Raw genomic sequence first — 21805 nt, 5'->3', positions numbered from 1 at the left:
AACCTCCTTAGCCTCTCCAATACAGCACAGAAGATAAAAGTTATACAACCAAGGCCTGCGCCTGTGAAGCAAGTCCCTAGAGGCAGACACCAAAAAACACAACAGTCAACACAAAAATGTCCTCAGCATATCAGCAGCCAGCTGCTGTGGGTGCAGTCCCAGAATCTCCCCATCTCTGAGCTCCAGGCCAAACAATGCTGCCATTGACTAGGCAGCCTACACCCCCAGGCCTCCCAGGAACGCTGGGCCGGCTCTGTTCCTCCACCCCTGGCCTCACCCACCACATTCGAAGGAAGCCTGGGGAAGGAATTAGGACTGCCCTTGAGCAGGGTGAACTGAGTTCACCCATGAGCAAGGGCATCTGGAACAGAGGGAGTGACCTTGAGGTTCCTAAGTGTGTATGTGCCATGGGGCCGGGTGAAGGGAGTCCTGCCAAGGCAAAGGGGAGGGAACATCTAAGGGATGACTTAGATACCCCCCACCCCCTTTTACAAATGAGGAGACTCAGGTGGCTCCACACCTAACTATGCGTGCCCAAGTCCCAAGGCACCTCAGGATGGCACCGAGGTGATTCAATTTCAGGAGGCCTAACTCCCTCGGGTACCATCTGGCCCACAGGTCGCAAGCACTGGCTCTGAGGTCAAAGTCCCCTGAGCTTGAGTCCATCCCATCTTCCAGAAACACCAAGATCGGGGCTAAGATCAGACTCTGTGCAGATGCTAACCGGACTTCAGCCCTAGCGGAGAGACAAAGGCAGTTCTTTGTCTGCAGGGACATTTTTCATCCATTTGACCGTCTGTCTCTCTGGCCACTGTTCTCTAAAGCCAGCTCTGCTAATGACAGTGCTGGACACAAAGGGAAAGGAGCCGGGTCCATACCCCTGCCCTGAGGGAAGTGACCCCCAGGGAGGAGGTCAGGAGATGGACTCACAAATCCCAGGAAAAGCATAAGAAGGGACAGAGAAAAGCACACCAGCTGCTGGAAGGCAGCACATTCAACTCAAATTGCGAAAGGTTTTGTAACCTTTGAGTTGGTCCTTGAGGGACAGATAGGACTCAAACCAAGAGAGGGGGTGGCAGTGCGGGGCGGTGGCCATTGCAGGCAGAGCATGCGCTGGCCCACTCAGAGCCCGCTCAGAAAGCCAGGGAAGAACCACTTCCCTAAGGGCAACCCCCAGCCTTCCCGGATTCATCACTCAAGGGACACATGTCTCCAAAGAACCAAAGCTCCTGCGTGAACCAAGGTGAGCACTGGGTTTCCACTCTGAAGCCAGACACACCTGGGTCCCAATTCTGGCCGGACACTAACGGAATGACCTTACGACAAGTAACTTCGGAGATCCAAGCCTCAGTCTGCTCATCTGTAAAGTGGGGGTGATGGTAGAGGCTGCCTCTCTGGTTGTGATCACATGAGATCACACAGGGAAATCCTGTAGCTCAGAACCTGGAGTCCAGTGAGTACAGCACAGCCATTAGTAGCATGTCCATGCTGTGTCCGTGCTGTGTCCATGCTGTGTCCATGCTGGAAACCGAAATCACCACGCTTAGAGATAGCCCTGCACCAGCGCCTGCCCCATGCAAGGCTGGAGAAACAACAGGAGTCCTGGGCAAGCTCACACCTCCCACAGGACAATAAAACACTGCACGCACACACACACTGTGTGGCGTCCATCTGTTGTCCACAGCACACGTCACCAACTCACGTCACCAACTCACATACTATACGCCTTACTTTTATTGTCTGTTGTCTGCCTCCCCCTCCTCCCTGCCCCCTGTAGAATGTAAATTTCCAGAGGGCAGGCCTTTGTGTCTGTGCCCCAGCACCTAAACTGCCTGGCCCACAGCCGGTGCTCCCTGGGGAAACGTGTTGGTGAATGAATGAATGACTGAGTGAATCATTGCTACCCTGTCTACCTGAGGGAGGTGGGAGGCCAATCACATGAGATCATGCATGTGGAATGCCAGACACAGGTAGGTGTTATCATGACGGGGACAGAGCCCACGACAGCTGCAACTGCTAAAGGTTTCACCAGAGACAACCCAGCCCCAAGGCCAGGAAGAAGGAAGCAGCTCAAGAAACACAAGGAAAACGGAACACAGCCCCACAGCCCCCCGCACCTCCCTTGTCTCCACACTCCTTCCCACAGCACTGGAAACATCTGCTCCTATCTCGTACCAGGAAGGAGCATGAATCCAGAGTGGTCACCTGGCCGGGGCAGGACAAACCAGGGAGCGTGTACCTATGTAGAGGGGCGGCCACACCCAGCCTGGCGCACAGAGCCTGCAAGGGAATAGGGCCCATGGGGCCAGAGCTGCTGATCCTTCAGGCCAAGTCAGATGTCTGGATTCTTATATGAAAGGTGTGGATGTATAACGGGCCACACCAATTCAAATGGTACAAAAAGCTTGCTGTTGAGGAATAACTTTCAAACCTTGTTTTTCCTCTGTTCTCACGCCACAATCATCAACACAGAAGATATCTGTGACCAAATGTGGGGGTTTTCCCCACACACACGCAGTGGACACAAGCTGTGTGTTTTCCGATTCAATTCTGACACTATCTACCGGGAGACAGCGTCAGATCTCACAGGCTGAGGGCTCAGGCCCCAAGACTGCACCCCTCCACCCCACATACCAGTTGCAAGTCGAGGCCTCTGGACCTTCTGAGATACTGGCTTCCAGTTGGGGTTCCCACGACCCCTGCTTTGGGTTTGGTTAATTTGCTGGAACTGGCTCACAGAACTCATGGAAACATTTACTTATGTTTACTGATTCATTATAGAAGATATTACAAAGGATACAGATGAAGGGATGTGTATGGTGAGGCTGGGGGAAGGGGCACGGGGCTTCCATGCCCTCCCTGGGTACACCACCCTCCAGGAAGCTCCACCTGGTCAGCTGTCCAGAGGTTCCTCTTGGAATTTTATGGAGACTTCATTACACAGGCATGACTGACAACCGTGTATAGAGATGTGATTGGAAAAAAAAGCGCACAGTCTCAACCCAGCAAGGCCTGCTGCTCAGACTTTTCTTTCTCTTTTCTTTTTTTTTTTTTGAGACAGAGTCTTGCTCTGTCGTCCAGGTTAGAGGGCAGTGGCACGATCTCGGCTCACTGCAACCTCCGCCTCCCAGGTTCACGCCATTCTCCTGCCTCAGCCTCCCGAGTAGCTGGGACTACAGGCACGTGTCACCATGCCCGGCTAATTTTTTTGTATTTTTAGTAGAGATGGGGTTTCACCATATTGGCCAGGGTGGTCTCGAACTTCTGACCTCGTGATCTGCCTGCCTCGGCCTCCCAAAGTGCCGGGATTACAGGCGTCAGCCACTGTGCCCAGCCTCAGACTTTTCTTGGCCTCTCTGTGTGGCATTCCTTCCTCTGAGACCCCTCTGGAATCAGTCTCTTGACCCACAATCAGATTAGAGTCCTGCCTTAGGCAGGTGACAAGAGGACAGGAGAAGGTCAGAGAGAGAGACTCTGTTTCCTGAGGCCTGCTCCTGAGGCCTAACTCACCCAACATGATAACAAAACATTGTAATAAGGGCTATGGGAGTTATGAGCCAGGAACTGCGGATGAAAACCAATATACATGTGATCGTATCACACCTGCCATCCGCGTAGCCTGTGGGTGTGGTTCACACATCTGTTGGCTGATATGGACCATGAGCAACACGCCTGTCCTGCTAGTTAAGATGCCTGGCTTGGAGTCACACCATGAAAGCCGCAAGCAGGTCTGGGACCCTCCTACACTGCTACCGTCTGCCAGCTGGGTTTCCAACCCTGGACACACTGTGGTGGTCAGCACTATCATCCCCGACGTCCAGATGAGGAGCCTGGAGCTCAAAAGCACCAAGAGGCGTGTCTGGGGTCACAGAGCAGGACAGGGTGCAGCCAGATTCCAATCCCACTCTGTGCATGATCAACTGAAGGAATGAGGGTGTGAGTGACAGGGTGAGGGATGGAGGGAAGCAGGGCTGGGAGGTGCCCGGAGGGTACTAATGCAGGGGAAGGACATGGTCAGATGGTGCACTGACCTGACAGGAAGGGCTACATGGAGATGCTTGGTGACATGGTGGGCGAATCCTGGAATGACAATCACCCCTGCTCCCGTGCATGTGAGATAGACAGCCCAGGCCGGCTATTCCAACAGCAGGATCCCAGCAAAGCCCTCAGTTAGCCACCTGCTGCTTCACAACTCCATCTGCTCTGGGCCACCAACCGTACCCGGAAGGTCACTGCCCAAGGGAGCAGCTGGACAGGTCCCCCGGCACAGGCCTCCTTACCACCAAGCCCTGCCAAAAAACATTCTGCCGGACAATGGCTCCTCAAGTGGAAGGGTGGGGGTCACAGACTGCATCCTTTGAACTGTTCCCAGTGATGCCCAGAGCCTGGCACCCAGAGAGGGGCACTCCAGGGGGCAGGAGAGAAGGCTTTGGAGCTCCTGGGCTGGAGCCTGGCTCTGACATGTGGGACGAGCCACTCCACTCCACCTTTCTAACCCTTGGTCTTCACATCTGTAAAATGGGGGTGACAACATCTCAATCTCAGGCCAGGTGCGGTGGCTCACGCCTATAATCCCAGCAATTTGGGAGGCGGAGGCAGGCAAATTGCTTGAGTCCAGTAGTTGGAGACCAGCCCTGTCTCTACAAAAAATACAAAAATTGTCTGGGTGTGGTGGCACATGCTTGTAATCCCAGCTACTTGGGAGGCTAAGGAGGGAGGATTGCTTGAGCCTGGGAGGCAGAGGTTGCAGTGAGCTGAGATCATGCCACTCCACTCCAGCCTGGGTGACAGAGCAATACAAAAGCAAACAAACAAAACTCAATCCCACAGAATTGTGAGGAGTTGGTGAGATAGTCAGGAAACAGCCCACCCGGCACAGGCCTAGCACAGAAAACATTCCTGATGAGGCCAACTATCCACATCATCATGTTGCTGCCTCCTTCCTTTTGTCACCACCCCCTGCCTCCTGATTCACCCTCTAGGCCAAGGAGCTGCCAGCCTCCTCCCCCACTTTCCCTCCCTGAGCCTTAATGTGTCCCCTCTGTAAAATGGGCCTGTCGATACAGTAATAACACACCCACCTCTAGGGCTGCAGAGCCTGTGCAGGCTTTAAAGTGCTTTACAAAGTGCTCGTGTGTGTGTGTGTGTGTGTGTGTCCCAACAACCGGGTGCCCCAAAAGCCCAATCCAGAGAGAGGGCAGGGGTTGGTGAGTGCCAGGGAGCCCGAGGAAGACCAGGTCCCCACAGCCCATGGAAAGGGTCCTGGCACCCAAAACTGCCAAAAAGGGCTGCCCTGGGCCAGGTGACCACAGATCCGGACTTCAGAACTGCAGAGATACAGGGGCTAGGATAAAACAGGCAGACTCCGTTGAAAGACCTCCTTGGGATCCTCCCTTCCAAGCCCCTAGAGTTATGGATTAGGAAACAGAGGCCCAGGAAAGGATGTTTATCTCGGGTCACACAGCTAGTTGGTCCCAGGCAGAACTCAGGTCTCCTGGGCTGGGCATGGTGGCTCACGCCCATAATGCCAGCACTTTGGGAGGCTGAGGAGGGTGGATCACTTGAGGTCAGGAGTTTAAGAACAGCCTGGCCAACATGGCAAAACCCTGTCTCTACTAAAAATACAAAAATTAGCCGGGTGTGGTGGTGCATGTCTGTAATCCAGCTAGTTGGGAGGCTGAGGCAGGAGAATCGCTTGAACCCGGGAGGCAGAGGTTGCAGTGAGCCGAGATCACGCCCCTGCACTCCAGCCTGGGCAACAAGAGTGAAACGACACCTCAAAAAAAAAAAGAAATAAGAACTCAGGTCTCCTGACTCCAGCCCCAGATCCCTTCTGCCACACTGAGCAACTTTCTAAAGTACACAGCACTGTCAGCTACTTCCGGGTGTCACATTCTCTTTACAGTTTTGGCTGTTTTGAGGTCAGATATGCAATCTCTGTCAATGACCAAGGGCTGGCCTCTGAGCCCAGGACGACAAGCCACAGAAACCCTGGCCAGCAACGTGTGGTCATATGGGGACACATGTGGACAGCAGGCTCATCCCATCCATGCCCTGCTCTTGATCCTGGGACCAGTACTTCCTCTTTACAGAATGCTCAGTTTGAGGCAAGAAGCCACACTGAGAAAGGCCCACAGTCACTCCTTCAGGGAGGGTAACCACGGCGCCAGCCAACCTCCTCATCAGGAAGTCTTAGGGAGAGTTCTTGGGCTGGGCCACCCCAAAGGGACTTTGGCTGCTCTCGGCAGACCCCTGCCCCACCAAGGGCAGGCATGTCCTGTCTCCTTTCATCTCCCCAATGAACATCTACCATGGACAGATTTCACGCCAGGCCCCACGCCGGGGACCAAAGAGAACAGAAAGCGAAGGAGAGGCACGATGAAGGTGGACAGCTGATACTTACCGAAGTTTCTGTGTGCCCAGCCCTGTTATAGACCTTTTCTATTTGTAAACAACTATTAGCTCAATTATTCCTACAGGCACTACTGTGAAGATCCCCATTTTACAGCTGAAAAAACTGAGGCACAAGGACAGAAGGAATTGGCTCTGGTCTCACAGTAAGTGGCAGGCAGGAGAGGGATTGTGAACCTGCAGGCTCCAGAGGCCGACCTTTGCGTTTTTCTTTTCTTTTTCTTTTTTTTTTTTTTTTTTTTTGAGACAGAGTCTCGCTGTCTCCCAGGCTGGAGTGCAGTGGCGCGATCTCGGCTCACTGCAGGCTCCGCCCCCCGGGGTTCACGCCATTCTCCTGCCTCAGCCTCCCGAGTAGCTGGGACTACAGGCGCCCGCCACCTCGCCCGGCTAATTTTTTGTATTTTTAGTAGAGACGGGGTTTCACTGTGTTAGCCAGGATGGTCTCGATCTCCTGACCTTGTGATCTGCCCGCCTCGGCCTCCCAAAGTGCTGGGATTACAGGCGTGAGCCACCGCGCCTGGCCTTTTTTTTTTTTTTTTTAATTGAATCAAGAGTCTCACTCTTGTCGCCCAGGCTGGAGTGCAATGGCACAATCTTTGGCTTACTGCAACCTCTGCCTCCCAGGTTCAAGTAATTCTGCCTCACCCTCCCGAGTAGCTGGCGGGCACATGCCACCACGCCTGGCTAATTTTTGTATTTTTAGTAGAGATGGTGTTTCACCATATTGGCCAGGCTGGTCTCAGATGCCTGATTCATGATCCACCCACCTCGGCCTCCCTAAGTGCTGAGATTACAGGCATGAGCCACCGCGCCCAGCCCGCTTCCCAATTTTATATCTATCCTGATCACTGCTGGAGTTATGTGTTCATTAGTTGTCTCCCACATGTAGACTGGAGGCTCCATGAGGACGAGGACCGTTTCCTTCTTGCTCACTGATGAATCCCCAGCCCGTACAATGGGGACTTCCACTTAGTAGCTGCTCAGCAGCATGTGCCGCGGACAGTCTAGCCTCGGTTCACATTACTCTGCCACTCTCCCTCCACCACGCACCAGCCGCAACACCTTCTGTGGGGTCCTCTGCAGCCTCCTGCCTCAGGGCCTGTGCACTTCTGATTCCCTCTACCTGGCACTTTCTGCCCCCACACATTTGGAGGTCTGCCTCCGTCTGGTCTTTTAGCTCTCAGCTAAAACGTCACCTCATGAGAGAGGCTTTCTCTGTCCATCATGTTTACAGCACCTGCTCCTGACCCTACCCAGGAATGCCTACTGCATTTCCCCACTGATTTTTCTTCCACTCACTTGTCACTTGCCCAAGTCCTCTCATCTACTTCTTCACTGGCTTTCATACCGTCTGTTTCTGCCACTAGACTTTGAGCTCCGTGAGGCCAGGGGCCTTCCCAACTCTGTTAGCGACATCGAGTTGGTAGCTTGAAACTGATCGTGGTGGAGATAGGTACATTCAGAAATGGGTCAAAGGCCAGACACCAGAGCTTTTCTTCCCAAAGAACTCACTCTTGTTCCTGTAATACATGTTGGAAAAGAGACCCCCCCCGCCCTTGAAAGATCTGCCCAGAGACCAAAATCTGGCTCAGGGCTGGGGGTGGAGGATGGGGGTAGCTATGAGCAGAGGACATTCATGAGGTCAGCCCAGGCCTTCTTGCAGTCACTGGTTTTGGGCCCTGGGAGTCATCTAGAGCTTCACTGTCTGTGCCGTCCAATACAGAGACACTAACACACATGCTGCTGAGTGTTCGAAATGTGGCGAGGGTAGAGACCTAAACGTATTATTCCATTCTCTTCTACTTCATTTAAATTTGAAAACTGAGACTTGGTTCAGTTACTGGGAAACGTTTAAGAATGCTGGAACAACTTGGGTGTGTGAATCTACCTTTCTCAACTGTAAATTTTATGACATCTAAACACAGATCAAGGATTTCTGATGAAAATTTAGCTCCCAAATTGAGATGTGCTAAAAGTGTAAAATACACACTGGACTTGAAGACTTAGAATGAAAAAAAGTAAAATAGCTCAATAACTCTTTAAATGGATCACATGTCAAAATGATCGTATTTTTATATACTGGCTTAAATAAACTATATTATTGAAACTAATTTCATCTGTTCCTTTTTGCTCTTTTGGATATGGCTGTTAGAAATGTAAAACTATACATGTAGACCGGGCGCAGTGACTCACGCCTGTAATCCCAGCACTTTGGGAGGCCGAGGCAGGCAGATCACCTGAGGTCGGGAGTTCAAGACCAGCCTGACGAACATGGAGAAACCCCGTCTCTACTAAAAATACAAAATTAGCCAGGCGTAGTGGCACATGCCTGTAATCCTAGCTACTCAGATGGCTGAGGCAAGAGAATCTCTTGAACACAGGAGATGGAGGTTGTGGTGAGCTGAGATCGCGCCATTGCACTCCAGCCTGGGCAACAGGAGCAAAACTCCATCTCAAAAAAAAAAAAAAAGAAATGTAAAATGATGCATGTGGCTCACATGATAGTTCTACTGGTCTAGAGCATTTTGGTTTGTTTTTCTCCAACTTGCACCATTTGATATTCAAAAGCAGAAGTAGTGATAAGGAAGCACAGATAGATTTTGCCATGATTACAAACTCTGAACAAAAATGAGCTAATCTTGTCAAATTACACATGGGGTGGTGTGGTGAATGACCTCTACCCCACTCGGGGGAAAGTCTGTCCCTGCCTGCCATGGCTACAGAAGGGACCTAAGACACTTTGGGAACAGCCAGTTTCTCATCCCAAAGTTCCTGAGAGCAGACCCCAGGTCCAGAACTGGTTTTGTCAAAGTATCCACATCAAAAGTTGGCTCCTAGAGCCACAGAAGCCCAGGCCTGGTCACAAGATGGGCCTGAGAACCATCACACAGAAGGAAATATCAAAGGGTTGGTTGGTGCACTCTTCAACTTGTATCTCTGGACTTCTCCCTTCTACACTTTTGCCCATTTGCGGGTCCCTCTACTTTGACTGCTCTTCCTTCTCTTATCTCCCCGGAGGACTCCTATGCATCTTGCAAGACCCCGTTCAAATGTCCCTTCCTCTGAAGCCTCCCCTGACCAGATGATGTTCCATATCACATCCTTGGGCTCCTGGCCTAGTCTATTCTTACCACTTCTCAAACTGCCTCAATGTTTTTCTCTTGTCCTCTCAAACCTGACTTCTTTCTGTTAACAAAGAATATGCCTCTCCCCTGCAGAAAAGTACCACTGGGTCTCCATTACCTAAAACAGTGATTCTCAAGCTTAAACGAGCATCAGATTCACTTAGATTGCTGGACCCTACCTTAAAACGCAAATTGCTGGGCCTCACCTCAAAGTTACTGATTCAATGTGCCTCAGGAGGGGCCTGATAACCTGCATGTCTAACAAAGTTCCAGCTGAGGCTGATGTGCTGATCCAAGGGTTGTACTTTGAGAACCACTGCAGTAAAAGATTGAGGGCAAAATCTTCACCTTGGCATGCGGGGCCTTCTACAACATGGCCCCCAATTACTTTACCACCCTCATCTTTCACCACATGCCGCCCTGGTCCTAGACTAGCCATCTCCCAAACATGCTGTACCTTTCATGCCTCCACACCGCTGCCCATGCTGTCTCTCCTGCCTGCCATCCTTTCCCCCTCTTTATCTACCCAGCTCCAGGGCCACCTTCCTTGATCTCACAGTGTCTAAAAGGCAAATCGGAGGAGCTGGTGCCTTCTACAAAATAACAAATGTAGGCTGTCAGGGCAGCTACAATAGAGGAGGGAAAGAAATGGTCTTGGCCGCAGCAGTGGGCCTGGAGGAGAAAGCACCAGCCTGAAGTGACAACTTAGGGACAGAAAAGTCTAGTGTATTTATTTAAGCAACAGCGTGACAGTCGCAATCTAGTTACAAACTGTGTTTGGCTCTATCTGGTTTTCCAGCTCTGCCACTTGCTAACTATGTGGCCTGGGGAGCAGCCCACATAGCTTTTTTGTTTCTCATTTTCTTTTGTAAGATGGGATAAAGCAACAACCTCATAGAATGAAGATTAAACCACATAATGCAAGTGAAACTCATAGCAAAAGGCCTAGCACACAGTAAACTCTCAATAAATGCTAGCTATTATGAGTAGTATCTTTGGACCTGGGAAACTTATGAACTTGGTACCCAGCCACAATCAATAACGGGAATAGAAACATAATAGCTATTTTTCTTAATGGGCACATAGTCAGCAGTCCAACAAATGCTATATGCACAGAGAGGAAGATGAATGGACAGGAAAGTGGGTGGCTGGGTGAGTGGGTGGGTCAATGGGAGATCTCCTTCGGTCAATATCAAAAGTGGCTCTGTGAGGCCAGTTTGGCAATAGACACTTAAGAATCTTAAAAATTCTCGCCGGGCACAGTGCCTCATGCCTGTAATCCCAGCATTTTGGGCAGCCAAGGCAGATGGATCTCCTGAGGTCAGGAGTTCAAGAAGAGCCTGACCAAGACGGTGAAACCCCATCTCTACTAAAAATATAAAAATCAGCCAGGCGTGGTGGCATGCACCTGTAATCCCAGCTGCTTAGGAGGCTGAGGAGGAGAACTGCTTGAACCCGGGAGGCAGAGGTTGCAGTCAGCCAAGATTGTGCCACTGCACTCCGGCCTGGAAAATAGAGTGAGACTCCATCTCACCAAAAAAAAAAAAAAAATTCTCATAAAAAAGCTCTCAGACAAGAACACACAAAAAAATCCAAAGATGTCCATCACAGAGTTGTTTATAACAGCAAAAAAAATAAATAAATAAAAAAGAAAGAAAGAAAAAAAGGAAACAGCCTAAATGCCCAACAATAGAGAAGGGCATAGTCAGAAGATGGATTTCTTTGGAAGAATAAAAAAAAAAAAATGAAGAGGACTGGGCATGGTGGCTAACACCTGTAATCCTGGCACTATGGGAGGCCAAGGCCGGCAGATCACCTGAGGTCAGGAGTTTGAGACCACCCTGGCCAACATGGCAAAACCCCATGTCTACTAAAAATACAAAAATTAGCTGGGCGTGGTGGCACATGCCTATAATCCCAGCTACTGAGGAGGCTGAGGCAGAAGAATTGCTTGAAGCCGGGAGGCGGAGGGCGCAGTGAGCCAAGATCACACCACTGCATTCCAGCCTGGGCAACAGAGCAAGGCTCCATCCCAAAAAAGAAGTCGAGGGGTGTTGCTGAGTTTGGAGGATGGGGCTTGAAGCTGCAACCACACTGTTCATCAAAGGGTGAGGATGCTGATGGAGAATAGGGGGCTGGTAAAGAGCCCCCTTCTTTAGTGCAGCCATCGAGAAGGATCTCCATGTAGCAGCTGTAGCAGTGGCAGAAGAGGTGCTACTACAACAAATAATAAAATAGCCGACACTTACTGGGCTCTTACATGTGCCCGGCTCTCTACTACGTACCTATCATGAATTAACTCACTTAGTCGCAGTAACCACTCTATGAGCTAGGTATTATTATCAGCCCCACCTTACAGATGGAGAAACTAAGGCATGGAGAGGTTAGGAACTTGGTTAGGATTATTTAGCTTGTACACAGCAGGGCTGGGATTCAAGGCCAGGCAGTAGAGATTTCTGTTCCAAATCACTAGTTCTACTCCCAACGGGGAGGCACCACAGGAAAGGGAGGGTAAGTGGCCAGGAGCTCCCTGCTTCACCATCTCCTTGCCCTAGCCCTCGTCCTCAAAGCAGATGCTGAGAAAGAGCTGAAGACTTCAGGACCAGGCTAGCTCCAGAGCACCAGGCCACGGGGGCTGAGCCGGGGCAGGTGGGGCGGCAGCCTTACCCACAGCTTCCCGTCATGAAAGTAGGCTCCCAGGAGCTTCACGATGTAGGGGTGGTCGCAGGTGGCCAGGATCTCAATCTCTACAATGTAGTCCTCCAGCTCCTCCTCACTCTTGGTTTCAATGACTTTGGCCGCAGCCAAAGTACCCGTCTCCTTATTCTTGGCCTGCAAAGAGGAGACACAGGAGGTCAACAAGGCATTCTCCGCAGGAAACTGACCTCTGGACATGAGCCCGCAGTCCTGCATGAGTGTGAAAACAGAGGCCGGATGTCCAGATGCTGAACCGGGACATACATTGTTCTTAACAATAGCCACACATCATGTCTGTACTTAACAGTAAGTACCATACACCCCTACAACACTATGGAATAAACAAAAATACAAGAATGAGACAGCTCTACAAATAACAACATGGAAAGACTGTTGATTTGTTCAGTAAAAAACAACAACAAAAAAACCCAAGTCATTGAACAATAAAAATGGCACAATACTTTTTGCATAAAAAATGGAAAACTGCGTGTTCATACATGCTCACAAGCGTCTGTGAATGCATGGAAAACTCAGGAAAGATACTGCCTGACAGCAGGCTGGGGAGGGGCCAGAAATGGGGAGACATTCAAAGGGTACTTTCACTCTGTTTAAAATTTAAAATCTAGGCTGGGTACAGTGGCTCACACCTGTAATCCCAGCACTTTGGGAGGCCAAGGCAGGGAGATCACAAGGTCAGGAGTTCGAGACAAGCCTGGCCAACGTAGTTAAACCCCATCTCTACCAAAAATACAAAAATTAGCCAGTGTGGTGGCACGCGCCTGTAGTCCCAGCTGCTGGGGAGGCTGAGGCAGGAGAATCGCTTGAACCCGGGAATCAGAGGATGCAGTGAGCAGAGACCACGCCATTGCATTCCAGCCTGGGTGACAGAGTGAGACTCCATCCCAAAAGAAAAAAAAATTTTTTTTAATCTGTTTAAAAATTTTTTTTGTTGTTTTTTGAGATGGAGTCTCACTCTGTCGCCCAGGCTGAAGTGCAGTGGTGTGATCACTGTTTACTGCAGCCTCCGCCTTCTGGGTTCAAGCTAATTCTCCTGCCTCAGCCTCCCGAGAACTGGGACTACAGATGTGCACCACCACGCCTGGCTAAATTTTGTGTTTTTAGTAGAGATATGGTTTCACCATATTGGCTGGGCTGGTCTGGAACTCCTGGCCTCAAGTGATCTGCCCACCTCGGCCTCCCAAAGGTGCTGGGATCACAGGTGTGAGCCACTGTCTAGCCTAAAATTTGTTTAAAATTTTTAATAGGAATGTTTGATGCATTTATTTGCAACATTTCAAATGCATTAAGAGTAGAATGAAAAGACAGTCTGCGTAAGTGCCCACCAGTTACAGCGGAACTGTTTCATAGATGCATGTCACCTAGGCAAAACAAGTCTTCCTTATTTGAGGAATAAGAGGGTAAGAAAACTCTACACACACTAAGATGGCTATAATTTTAAAAAATGGAAAATAACAAGTGCTGGTGAGGACTGGAGAAGTTAGAACCCTTGTGCATTGTTGGTGGGAATGTAAAATGGTGCAGCCAGTATGGAAAACAGTTTGCCAGTTTCTCAAAAGGTTAAAAACATAGACCTATCCTAGGACCTAGCAATTCTGCTTATAGGTATATACCCAAAAAAAGCTCAAAGCAAGGACTCAAGGAGATATTTATATACTCATAGCAGCCAAAGCGTGGAAACAACCCAAGTGTTCATCAATAGATGAATGAATATTTGGGAAGCCAAGGCAGACAGATCACTTGAGGTCAGGAGTTCAAGACCAACCTGGCCAACATGGTGAAAACCCATCTCACTAAAAACACAAAAATTAGCTGGGCGTAGTGGTGGGCACCTGTAATCCCAGCTACTCAGGAGGCTGAGGCAGGAGAATCACTTGAACCCAGGAGGCAGGGGTTGCAGTGAGCCAAGATCGCCCCACTGCACTCCAGCCTGGATGACAAAGCAAGACTCCACCTCAAAAAAAAAAAGATGACTGAATAAACAAAATGTGGCATATCCACACACGAAAATATTCTGCCATAAAAAGGAATAAAAAGGAAGGCAATTCTGACACAAACTACATGGATGAATCCTGAAAACATTATGTAAAGTGAAATAAGCCGGACACAAAAGGATATGTATTGCATAACTCCACTTACCTGAAGTACCCAGAGTAGCTGAAATCATAGAAGCGGAAAGTAGAATGGAGGTTTCCAGGGGTTAGAAAGGGGTAATGGGGAGTTATTGTTTAGCGGGTACAGAGTTTTTATAGAAGATGATGAAAATTTTGAGGTGTAGACAGCGGTGATGGCTACACACTTGTGAACTGATTTAATGCCACTAAATTTACACTTACGATTGGCCAAAATGATAAATATGATGTTCTGTATATTTTACCACAATTCAAAAGAGGGAGAAATAACCATGTAAATGGAGCAAGCAATCCCAGCCCACTGCACACAAGGAGCTGGTGTCTGGGAAACGGGAGGTGAGGACCCACAGCTCCCCAAGGATCCTGCGAGGACGTCAGTGGGGAATGCTGCAGCAAGCGTCTCACCCACCCTGCTGCATGGGGTTCCAGTGTTGAGCAAGTACACATGGCCGGGCGCGGTGGCTCACGCCTACAATCTCAGCATTTGGGAATCTGAGGCAGGTGGCTTGCTTGAGTCTGTGAGTTTAATAGCCCAGGCAACAGAGCAAAATCCTGCCTTTACAAAAAAAAATGCAAAAACTAGCCGGGCGTGATGGCATGCACCTGTAATCCCAGATGCTTGAGAGGCTGAGGCGGGAGGATCGCTTGAGCCCAGGAGACGGAGGCTGCAGTGAGCCGAGATCTTGCCACTGCACTCCAGCTTGGGTGACAGAAAAAAAAAAAAAAAAAAAAAGCCAGGCACAGTGGCTCATGCCTGTAATCCTAGCACTTTGGGAGGCCAAGACAGGCGGATTGCCTGAGCTCAGAAGTTCAAGACCAGCCTAGGCAAGATGGTGAAACCTCATTTCTACTAAAATACAAAAAAATCAGCTGGGCGTGGTGGCAAGCGCCTGTAATCCCAGCTACTCAGGAGGCTGAGGCACGAGAATTGGTTGAACCCGGGAGGCAGAGGTGGCAGTGAGCCAAGATGGCACCACTGCACCCCAGACTGGACAACAAAGCAAAACTCTGTCTCAAAAAAAATAAATAAATAAAAAAGAAAGAAAAAGGCCGGGTGCGGTGGCTCATGCCTGTAATCCCAGCACTTTGGGAGGCCAAGGCGGGCGAATCACAAGGTCAGGAGTTTGAGAGCACCCTGACCAACATGGTGAAACCCCATCTCTACTAAAAATACAAAAATTAGCTGGGCGCGGTGGCGGACGCCTGTAATCCCAGCTACTCAGGAGGCTGAGGCAGAAGAACTGCTTGAACTCGGGAGACGGAGATTGCAGTGAGCCGAGATTGCACCACGGCACTCCAGCCTGGGCGACAGAGCAAGACTGTGTCTCAAAAAAAAAAAAAAAAAAAAAACACATTTCCTTACAAAATGGCCCCTAGCCAGGTGCGGTGCAGTGGTTCATGCCTGTAATCCCAACATTTGGGAGGCCAAGGTAGGTGGATCACCTGAAGTCAGGAGTTCGAGACCAGCCTGGCCAACATGGCGAAACCCTGTCTCTACTAAAAAGTACAAAAATTAGCCAAGTGTAGTGGCACATGCCTGTAATCTCAGCTACTCAGGAGGCTGAGGCAGGAGAACTGCTTGAACCTGGGAGGTGGAGGTTGCAGTGAGCCAAGATCGCACCATTGCACTCCAGCCTGGGTGACAGAGTGAGACACCATCTCAAAAAAAAAAAAAAAAAAAAAAAAGGCCCCTAAAAGCACGCTGCTCATCTGGAGACCCTTAAACAGCAATCTATTGCAAAGCACAGGGAAAACGAGCTCCTCTGGACTAAATGAACATATTATAGCTTAGTCTCCACCATGGCACCTTCCTAAGGATAATATTGATCACGCTCCACCCTTGCCTTCCATAACAACTCTGGAACCTGACTGCACCGGAAATTCTGGCTGGCCAAGTTATTCCTGCACATCTAGCACCCCATGAATGACAATGAGCATTCGTTCCTGTCATCACAGGGACCTGAGGCTTGGAGTTTCCCCCACTCCACAGGTGGACGTGCAAGTCCAGGTTTAGAGGGGAAATGTGATTGGAACTAGGGGAGTGGCACCAGAATTTGCATCTGGATCCTCTAACGTCAACATTTTCTGCACTTTCCATCACTGTACAAGGTCTCCCCTATAATCTCCACCACTTAGAAGTCTCTAAGACCAGATGCCAACAGACACTTAACAGAGCACTACTGGGCCAGCCCTGCACAGGGCGCCCACAATACAGACACAGAGCGACCCTCTCCCTGGCCAGCTCAAAGTCTAGCTGGAGAGACACAGCCCTCTGCTGAAAGTGACGAGACAGCATGCTTATGATGGGGTGTGGGAGACGGCACCTAACACCACCAAGGAGCCTTCTGGAAGGAAGCAATACTGAGGGGTGGGCTGGGCATGGTGGCTCATGCCTGTAATCCTAGCACTTTGGAAAGCCGAGGTGGGTGGATTGCCTGAGGTCAGGAGTTTGAGACCAGCCTGGCCAACATGGTGAAACCTCATCTCTACTAAAAATACAAAAAATTAGCTGGGCGTGGTGGTGCACGCCTGTAGTCCTAACTACTCGGGAGGCTGACGCAGGAGAATCACTTGAACCCCGGAGGCGGAGATTGCAGTGAGCCGAGATCACGCTACTGCACTCCAGCCTGGGTGACAGAGTGAGACTCTGTCTCAAAAATAAAAATAAAAATAATACTGAGGCGTGGTGCAAGCAGGCAATTTCTCTGCACATTTGCTTTCCGTACACTCATTCTCAGTTTAGATAAATATTTCTTTCATTAACTGAGCTGCAAAGTCCCCAGGATCCCATGCAGTGATAATATGCCATCTGTCATATTATGTCATTGATAATAATATGGCAGAGTGGACCCTTGGTCCACTCTGCATGCAGCACTAGTCTGTGCTGCTTATATGTGTTAGTGCATTTATCTCCTGGATCACCCTACAATGTGGTGCTGTCAGTATCTCACAGACAGATGAGGAGACCGATCTGAGGCAGAGTACCCTAGGAATGAGGCGGCAGAGTGGGCTTGGAACTAAGGCAGTCCCATGCCCAGGTCTGCACACTCTTGGTGGCCACATTCTTCCTCTGTCCAAGTCCCTTGCATGCCAGAGTCTGGGATGCCTCCATACTGGGCCCAGGAGCCCAGTTCAGGGAAGGACATTTCACGATGGGCCATTTTACAGAGCCAGTCCTTGTCCTAGAATTTACCAGCTCACGTGACTCTAACTCCGTGGGGACTTCTCCCCTGAACTCAATTTTGAAAGCTTGTTTAGGCCAGGCACAGTGGCTCACGACAATATCCCAGCACTTTGGGAAGTCGGGGCAGGTGGCTCACCTGAAGTCAAGAGTTGGGGACCAGCCTGACCAACATGGTAAAACCCCATCTCTAATAAAAATACAAAAATTAGCCAGGCAGGGTGGTGGGTGCCTATAATCCCAGCTACTCGGGAGGCTGGGGCGGAGAATTGCTTGAATCCAGAAGGTAGAGGTGCAGTGAGCCGAATGCGCCACTGCACTCCAGCCTGGACAACAGAGCGAGACTCGTCTCAAAAAATAAATTAAAAAAAATTTAAATTTAAATTTAAAAAGCTTGTTTAGAATGCCTTAGCAACCCATCATTTAAGTTACCCGGTGCCCGATCACACACACACACACACACACACACACACACACACACACAGTCTTAACTGACTGTGTCCTTGCCTTTTCATTCCTTGTAAAGCTGATTTGTGTACATCCCCACCAGAGGGCTGGAAAGAATCCTTTCCTTCTGCACACATTTCTCTTTCTCTTCCTACTCCTCCCCTTCCTCCTCTCCAAACCCAGAAGAGAAGTTATGCCAGCTCTGCTCCTTTCCTGAGGGGAAGGTTGAGGGCTTAGTGGAGTGACTAGAGCCAGGGCCAGTGACCAAGGCAACCACCTTGACCATGCTGAGCTGGCCAAGGGCCCCCCTTCAATCACTCATCTTTCAGCCCTGAAAGCTGGCAAAGAAGGCCGCATGTCACCTTTATCTGGGTTTCCTGAAAAGGGATGTTGTCTCCTGATGGTGGAGGAGGCCCAGGTGGGGACCATTTTCCAGGAGTGCACAAACCTTGCCTTGCCCACCATCCTGAAAGGCGGCATTGACCAGAGAGCCGGGCCCCAGCAGTGCCAGTGTCAACACAAGGCACACCCGCTACCCAGCACCTCACTCGGATTCCATGGAGACCAGAACCTGCCAGACAGAGGTTAGTAGGAACCACGGACCAAAAAGTGACTTGGCCAAAATTAAATTCTTTCAAAGCCTCGTTGAGGCAGCAATCCATCACCTTGAGGCCACAGGGGGATGTAATACGGCTGATGATAGAAACAGCTAACACTGACTGAGCGCTCTCTGGGTTCCAGGACAGGACTTACACGGAATTTCTCACTTCATCCTCCATCCAGCCCTTAAAGACAAATATTATTGCCAGTTTGGAGATGAGGAAAAAGATTCAGAGAGGTGGGGTGATGTGCCTCAGGTCACACAGCGAGTGGGGGTAGAGGGTGAAGGCTGGATCCAAATTCAAGCCTTCCTTACCTCCAAAACATTTCCCCCAAAGACCTTTCCTGATGACTATCCAGTGCTCCCTGTTCTATCTCCCTTTGCGAAAGATGAATGACAATCATAGCCAATAGCAACCACTCACAGCAAGGGAGTGCCTGGCAGCTGAGGAGTGCTCAGCCAGAATGTCATCTGCCAACAAACCGTTAAGGCCAGCGTTAGCCTTGGTGCCCATTTCCCAAGCGAGCAGACTGAGGCTTGGGAATCCAGCAGGACTGTGAGCTGTCACAGTGGCCTCCTGACTCCCGGCCTAGTGTTCACTACACCACACTGCCAGGAAGCAGCTTATTCCCTAGTCATTCATTCAACCATTATTTACTTGGCTAAGTTCTAGTGAACAAGACAAGCAATTTTCTACCTAGGAAAATCTGCATGAGGGAATCACTGCCCTCCCATATCATAATTCATCCTTCCCTGATTTTTCTTAAGCAGGGGCCAACCTGCCCTCATTTCCAGTCCCTAAACTACAATATCTAGAAGTGGGTAGGGACTCATCTTGGCCAATCAGAATACTGTGCTCCCTCTGGCCACAGTGATTGGCTCAAGAATAGGCACGTGGCCAGGTGCGGAGGCTCACACCTGTGATCCCAGCACTTTGGGAAGCCGAGGCAGGTGGATCCCCTGAGGTCAGGAGTTTGAGACCAGCCTGGCCAACATGGTGAAACCCCACCTCTACTAAAAATACAAAAATTAGCTGGGCATGATGATGCATGCCTGTAATCCCAGCTACTCGGGAGGCTGAGGCAGGAGAATCACTTGAACCCGGAGGCAGAGGATGCAGTGAGCCAAGATCACGCCATTGCACTCCAGCCCGGGCAACAAGAGCGAAACTCCATCTAAAAAAAAAAAAAAATTGGCATGTGATCAAGTCAGCCAATGAAATGCATTCTCAGAACAATTGCTGAGCCAGCTGAGACTGCTGCAAGCTCTCCTTGACTTCTAGCTTCCAGCCTAAAGCCATCCTGCCCCTAAGGGGGCCTGAAAATCAAACTAGGTCTGAGGCAGTAAAGCTAAGAGAGGGCGTGAGAGGACCGTTTGATCCCTTCAATTAACTTTTACAACTATTAAGAGCTTTATTTTATATATAAGAAAACCGATGCTTAGAGAGATGAAGTCACCAGCCCAAGGTCACACAGCAGGTTCAAAGGATTAGGAATTGAATTCCGGCCAATGTGGGTTCAAATTCCATGTATCTGACAGCTTTGCCAGAGATGCCTGTATATTCTGCAGAAGTCCCATCTGGGCCTCAGTCTCCCCCCTATATGGGGGAGGATGGATGGTGAAATGATGTCCAACTCTCTCCACGCTCTGATGAGAGCCATCTTAGGGAGTGGGTGAGTCTTGGAAAGCTAAGGGTGGTCCAAGTAGATGAGGCCCACGTGGGAGTTGGCAGGCAAGGAATAGCATAAAGAACAAGTGGCTGTCTGTGGCCTCGGACGTCTGTCTCTCCCACCGGCTGAAGCAAGGCCGGGTTCCAGCGCACGATGAGGGGAGCCTCGGCCCAGCCTTCCACTGCTGGCCGGCAGTGACTAACGCCTCAGCCCACACCCTTGCGAGCAGATACACAGTGGTCACTTGTGTTTTCTGGCCCAAGCACCACTGTGGGAACAATCCTCCCCCTTGTGCCCGCAAGGGGCCCAGCCTGGAGGAGGTGGGGACAACCCTCCCAGCCGGGGGCACTGCTTCACCCAAGGGGCCCAGCCAGCCCAGTCAGGGGCTGGGGGCTTCCTGAGAGTCAACTGCACAAAGGCCAGCAGGGGACCCACCCCCAGGCCCTCCCCTTCCCTCCCGGCTGCCCACTGATCAGTGTGTTTCTCCCGCCGCCTCCCGGGAAATAGCTGATACCACAGACCTCAGGAAAGTGAGAAAACATTAGCCACCCCTCCTTAACTCCAGCTCCCCAACCCCCCTCTGCAGATGAGGAAACTGAGTCCACCAAGGCGAATGCAGAGACCAGGGCCCCATCTGTGACACTTGTCTCATCTGTGACACAGGTGTGCCTCAAGAAGAGTAAATGAGAACACAAGAGAAAAGAGCCCAGATGGGCCTGTTCCTGGGGGTACCCCAACCTCAGGCCTGGGAGCCACCGGAGCTGCTGGGAAATTGACCCTGGGGCTGGGGAGCAGTGGGGGACTGGGCCAGCATCCATTCCCCCTTGTGGATTCAAAACTCTAGTTGCCTTTGGACACTGCCTCTCCCTCGCTCTGAGTCCAAGGGATTCATAGCGGGTTGACCTCACCCTGGGCCAGGGACATACCCCAGGCCCAGCTAATCATTGGACTGAACCAAGGGTGCCTGAAAATGAAACTTGTCACAGTCATTGGTTCAGAGATGCCTGGGCATGGTCCCAAGGCAGGCCAACAGGGTCGTGCCTGGGTGGCTCTTTAAATTTGTTTTTGGGCTTTTTTTTTTGAGACGGAGTTTCGCTCTTTGTTGCCCAGGCTAGAGTGCAATGGCGCGATCTCGGCTCACTGCAACCTCTGCCTCCCGGATTCAAGTGATTCTCCTGCATCAGCCTCCCGAGTAGCTGGGATTACAGGCATGCGACACCACGCCCAGCTGTTTTTGTATTTTTAGTGGAGACGGGGTTTCTCCATGTTGGTCAGGCTGGTCTCGAACTCCCGACCTCAAGTGATCCGCCCGCCTCAGCCTCCCAAAGCGCTGGGATTACAGGCGTGAGCCACCACGCTCGGCCAGTTGTTTGCATTTTTGCTGAAGTTATCAGGAAAGCAGCTTTTTCTTTCTCTGGCACTGCTAAATCAGTAGAATGAAAGGCTGAAGGGTCTTGTAGCCCATCTTGTCACTCCTTCAGAGTGGCTGCTGGAGGGTGAGGCCAAGATGGCAGAAGCAGGGC

The 21805-nt window shown here is 50.5% G+C and overlaps 1 protein-coding gene across 1 annotated transcript in view; it reads right to left on the bottom strand.

Moving 5' to 3' along the window:
• Window positions 1-21805, bottom strand: part of STK10 (serine/threonine kinase 10) — a 137658-nt gene that overhangs the window by 93801 nt on the left and 22052 nt on the right. The window contains exon 2 of the mRNA XM_055285244.2: window positions 12204-12368. Within this exon, the coding sequence (XP_055141219.1) occupies window positions 12204-12368 (165 nt within the window). The remainder of the gene's footprint in view (window positions 1-12203; window positions 12369-21805) is intronic.

Source organism: Symphalangus syndactylus, chromosome 7 (genome assembly GCF_028878055.3).
Source record: "Symphalangus syndactylus isolate Jambi chromosome 7, NHGRI_mSymSyn1-v2.1_pri, whole genome shotgun sequence".
In the NCBI taxonomy this organism is placed as follows: domain Eukaryota; kingdom Metazoa; phylum Chordata; class Mammalia; order Primates; family Hylobatidae; genus Symphalangus; species Symphalangus syndactylus.
This window is presented reverse-complemented; position numbering and strand designations above follow the sequence as displayed.